Source organism: Orycteropus afer, unplaced genomic scaffold (assembly GCF_000298275.1).
Source record: "Orycteropus afer afer isolate SDZICR_OR568_19922 unplaced genomic scaffold, OryAfe1.0 scaffold00193, whole genome shotgun sequence".
Classification (NCBI taxonomy): domain Eukaryota; kingdom Metazoa; phylum Chordata; class Mammalia; order Tubulidentata; family Orycteropodidae; genus Orycteropus; species Orycteropus afer.
Genome location: NW_006921780.1, coordinates 4,042,033 through 4,047,222, shown reverse-complemented (window position 1 = coordinate 4,047,222; position 5,190 = coordinate 4,042,033). Strand labels below are relative to the sequence as shown.

General features: G+C 49.2%; 1 protein-coding gene across 1 annotated transcript in view; it reads right to left on the bottom strand.

Moving 5' to 3' along the window:
- The window catches only part of SLAMF8 (SLAM family member 8), an 11,088-nt gene extending 7,456 nt beyond the window's left edge, over positions 1 to 3,632 (bottom strand). The window contains exons 1-2 of the mRNA XM_007947787.2: positions 3,551 to 3,632; positions 851 to 1,177 (exon numbers count right to left, since the gene is read on the bottom strand). Of these exons, the coding sequence (XP_007945978.2) occupies positions 851 to 1,177; positions 3,551 to 3,632 (409 nt within the window). The remainder of the gene's footprint in view (positions 1 to 850; positions 1,178 to 3,550) is intronic.
- Between the last annotated feature and the right edge of the window lie 1,558 nt (positions 3,633 to 5,190).

Genomic DNA, 5,190 nt, shown 5'->3' with positions numbered 1-5,190 from the left:
GTGCCATCGAGTCAGACCTGACTCATAGCGACCCCTCCTTGGGTTTCTGAGGCAGTATCACTACGGAAGTAGATTGCCCCATCTTCCTTCTGAGGAGTGACTGGTGGGTTTGAACCACCAGCCTTCTGGTTAGCAGTCAAATGCCGTAGGCACTACGCTACCAGAGCTCCCTAGCAGTCCACAGCATAGTGTTATGTCTTACAATCTATGATAATGTCATTGACTTTATGATGTACTTAAGGTCAAGTACTATCCTAGATGCTTTTGCAAACATCACTGCATTTCACACCTTAGAGCCCCTCTACATGGTAATATGCTCTGGTAGCATAGTGCCTAAGGCACTTGACTGCTAACCAGGAGGCTGGTGGTTCAACCCCCCCAGCCACTCCTTGGAAGGAACATTGGGCAATCCTACTTCCGTAGTGATAACTGCCTCGGAAACCCAAGAAGGAGGGGTCGCTAGGAGTCGGGGCCGACTTGATGGCAAATAACAACAACAACAACATGGTAGTATTACAGTTCCCACCCATTTTATGAATGAGAAAGGTAAAGCTTAGGGAGGTTAAGTATTGGGTCCATGGCCACTGAGCCAAGAAAAGACCAAACTGGTGTTCAGACCAGGACTGAGTGGTGGCTAAGCTGGCCCATTGCCCCAGGTAGAAGCTCACCTGGGAGTGAATATCTGCGAAGTTTTCTTAGATGTGACTGCCAGAGGGCAGAAGTTCCCTGAATCAGCAACTTGGTCAGAGGCCAGAGGTTTCAGTAAACCAGTTCTCCCCAGAACTCAGGGTGCTTGTTTGGTGCTTTGTGAGAGGCTATGAGGCAGGGAGACAGGGACAGGTGGACTCACCATATACCTTGAGCTGCAGGGTCTGGGTCTGTGCTTGACCCCCCTTGTCCACCAGCAGAACAGAGAAGTTGCCGCTGTCTCCAGACTCCAGTGGCCGCAGCTCCAGGCTGAGGTTACTGTGCAGCTGGGCTCGGCCCAGGAAGCGGGAGTGGTATAGAGTCTCTGAGGAGTTCTGGAAAAATGTGGCCAGGAGCTCCTCTGAAGGCCAGAGAGATCGCCAGATGGCATCACGGACTTGGAATCCAGCGGGACGCTCTGCCGCCAGCAGCACAGAGCCCCCGACCTGTCCCTGGATTTGGGTCCCGGTAACTGCAGTGGGAAGCAGAGCTGAAAGAACAGAGCCCCCGTCACTGTGGGCTGCCCCATGTGTCTCAGCCCTCTCCATCACACAGCTGAATGACTAGGGAGCGTACCAGGGCCCCTCCATCCATGTTCCCTCCACTCAGGTTGAGGGTCCCCTGTGCCAGATACTGGGACCAAAACAGGAAAGAAGAGACTCTAGTCCCTGTGCTCATGGAGCTCACAGAAAAAGCCAAATATATTAAGTGTTATGATGGATGGTGAAAAAGTTAAATATGCGACTATTAGCTGGAAGATTGCCACCCAGAGGCACCGGATAACTCAGTATCTCATGAATGATATATAGTTAAAATCTATGCAAACAGGCCTAGAGATCTGCTTTGGAGAGGTCACAGCCTTGAAAACCTACTCTGCACCCACAAGGTTGACATAGTTGTACTCAACTTGTCAGCAACTAACAACAAGATGATGGGAAAGAACGAGATGGCATGGGAGAACACAAGTCAGGTGATAGTGTGACCTTACTCAGCTTGGAGGGACTCAAAGCAGAAATGTAAGCGGAGGCCTGGGAATCAGTAAGGGCAAGTGGAAGGCTGCCTGGAGGGGCATGGGAAAGTGTTACCATCAGAGGGAACGGCATGTACAAAGGCCTGGAAGGAGGGAGCCTGGTGCACTGGGGAACTGAAAGTGTTGCTCTGCAGGGTGGGGGTAGGAAATTACATGGCAGAGTTGGCGGAAGCCACATCATGCAGAGCTCTGAAAGCACGTTGGAGTTTGGGCTTTATCTTTAGAGCAATGGGGGGCTGAGGATAGGTTTTAAGCAGAAGAGTAACATGATTAGTTGCATGATTTGAAAGATCACTCCAGCAGAAGTGTGGAGACGCACTGGAGGAAGGCCAAGACTGAGGCTGTTTATATTAATGCAAGGAGAGGTGATGTAAGCTTGTATGGAAGAAGATGGCATCAGGAATTGGGGGAAGTGGGAGGAATTGAGAGAGATTAAGACACTGCAATTCATAGGACTTGGTTAACAATTAGATCTGGCGCGTGAAGGAGAGAACAGTCAAGGATGACTTCTGGGTCCTTGGAATGTATTGGCTACTATTTGCTGTGATCAGGGACACTGAAGGAGAAACATACTGAGTGATGAGATGGCAAGATGTTGAATTTAGTTGGGAATATAATGGGTTTGAGATGTGCAGGAGATACCTCTGCTTTAAGTGCCCTTCTGACTCCTTCACTGGCTAATTTCTGCTCATTCTTCAAGTCTCACTATCTCTCTGACCTCTCCCATCCCTCAGTTCAGGTTATAAACTCTGCTTTTGTGTCCCCATATTGGTCTGGGCTCACCACTATTACTCCATTGAAACCTATTGCTGTCAAGTCAATTCCAACTCATAGTGACCCTATAAGACAGAGTAGCATTCCCCCATGGCATCCCCAAGGCCACAGGTTTTCCCCAAGCTTGTCCATCATATGTGAACTTGCTGGTATTTGAAATACTGGTGGCATAACTTCCAGCATCATAGCAACATACTACCACAGTATGACAAACTGACAGATGGTTGGTTGTCCCAGGGGTTAGAGTATTGAAAACATTTGCAGGACCTTTGAAAGAGCCCTCAGAGCCAGGAGCCCAGGTGGAGGACATAGGACAAAGTAATCTCAAAGTCCCCAAGTCTCTGGTATAAACAAAGATGTCTGAGACTTTGCTACTCCTCCCAACCCCTATGACATAGCCTGATCAGTGCTGACCCTGTCCCATCAGCCACTTGCTGACCAAGGCAGGGAGCTCAGACATTAGACAAAATGGGTCTTGTCAGAGATCCAATGTGTTATAATTTCAGCATCACACCATTATCAGCCACCCATAAGTCCACATGAACCATATTTAACCTGCTCTCTCCCATTGTCCTCACTCACTATCCACTTCCCTTACACAAGTCAGCAGGGAGAGATCTCTCATGTTCCTTTCAACCTCCCAACCCTCCTCAGACTGTAGGGAGCTCTGCTCTGGCCTTTCCTTCCCTGGTCTCCCCAGTGTGTATGTGGAATTTCCACATGTTAACACTACCAGAGTGTTGATGATTCTCACCCCGTCTCAGTCTCCAAACCACTGGGCATCACCAACCTCAGTATCTGCTGCCTGGGACCACAAAATAGCTTGTATCTCATGGGTGTTCTCAGGGCTGCCACCTCCTCCCACCTAGGACTCTGCATCTCCTTGCATCCACCCAGCTTTAATTGTTGCCCAGGAACTTGCTCCAGCCTTCCCTATCCCTCCTCAGCTCCTGGGACCTCATTCAAGGTGGGGAAGGATGGCCCAGAAGGTCTTGTGGTGGGCAGCTGGGGAAAAGCCTGTAGGTCTCTGAGGGTAGGGTATCCATCTGACCCACTTACCTTCCCAGAGAAGCAGACTCCACATGGCCATCCTTCTCAGCAGAGACAGACACACTCCCCTGACAACCAAAATCCAGCACATCCCAGGCCAAACAGACACATGGATGAAGCTGTGGTCCTTCTGGAAAGTCCCATGTCCAGAAGGAGGGATCTTGACTCAAAACCACATGCCCCGAAAGTGAAAATGTCCAAAGCAAAGTGGAAGTTGGTTGCAGGCCTAGCTGGGTTTTTCAGGAGCAGATTCTTGTAAGTCAGCCTCTTTCCCATGGTTGGCCAAGGCAATTGCAGGCAACAGGCTCCCTGCACAAGCCCATGTCCACCTCACTGACTCTCACCAGGCCTCCAACATCCAGCCCTCCCCTCCTGCTCTCTGTCTTTCCCCTTGGAGTTAGTGAAGCCCTCTAAACTCCAATTCCAGTCAAGTTACTTCTCCACTTAAAAGTCTTTCCTGGCCTCCCACTGCCATCAGGATAAAAAGCAGACTTGTCTTAGCATACAAGGTTCTTCTGGGTCGGGCTCCTGCCTGTTTCTCTACAATGGTCTCCCACTTCCATTCTGTTCTGCACCACACCAAACCAGAGCTACCTGGTCTCAGGACTACCCATTCATACTTCCATGCTTTGGAGTCATTCTTCTACCAGATATGCTGTTCTGTTCATCCTTTCAGACTCAGCGTGGTGATGTGGACAGTCAGGTCCTCCCTCAAGCCCTCCTGATCGTTGGCAGAGTGAGAACCCTCCTACCCTGGTTTCAGTAATATGTCCACTCTTCCCTCAGTGCCCTTCTGCGTGTTGGTAAGTTTTCTGGGTCTCCATAGCCTATTTGCCAGTAAGCTTTCTTATTCATTTCTGTGTCCCCATTAGTCTCAGTGCATCCTAGATTCCTAACAAATGTTTATTAAAAGAGCAAATGAATTCTGTTGTTGTTGTTAGTTGCCATCTAGTTGATTCCCACTCATGGTGACCCCTTGCGTGCAGAGTAGAACTGCTTCATAGGGTTTTCAAGTCTGTGAACTGTTGGAAGCAGATCACCAGGTCTTTCTTCTGAGGCACCTCTGCATGGGTTTGCACCACCAGCCTTTTGGCTAGTTGTCCAGCACTTAACTGTTTGTACCACCCTTGGTTATTTGCTTTGTTTTAGCCTTACAACTCTTCTCTGAGAGGATATTGCCATCATCCTTTTAGAGATGGAGGAATTTGAGAATCAGAGGGGGTTAGGCATATTGGTGAGGGTACAGAGTGGCAGAACTGGAGTCTGGGCCTTGACCTTCAGTTATAGCCCATTTTACCACAGTCGCCTCTTCCTCACACTTTTTCTCCTCCCACTTCAAGTCACTTGACCCCTTTCTCAACTCCTTTCTCAACTCAGGGAAGGCTTTGTGGGAGGGTGTTGCTTCTTGCCCTCCAGGCCCCTGAGGAAAATTTCTGATTGTTCCATGTGGCTCATTGTGTCTGGTCCTGCATAGCTCTGATGTGTTAGTCATACTGAAGGCTATGTTTTGGACCCAGTGAGGAGATAGGCATATGGGCAGTTTTTTTTTTTTTTTTTTTAAGTGTGTGTCGGGGGGACGGTTATATGGAGGGGACATGAGCAAGAGGATTTTGGGAAGGGGCTGGTTTCTGTTCTCCATGTACTCATAA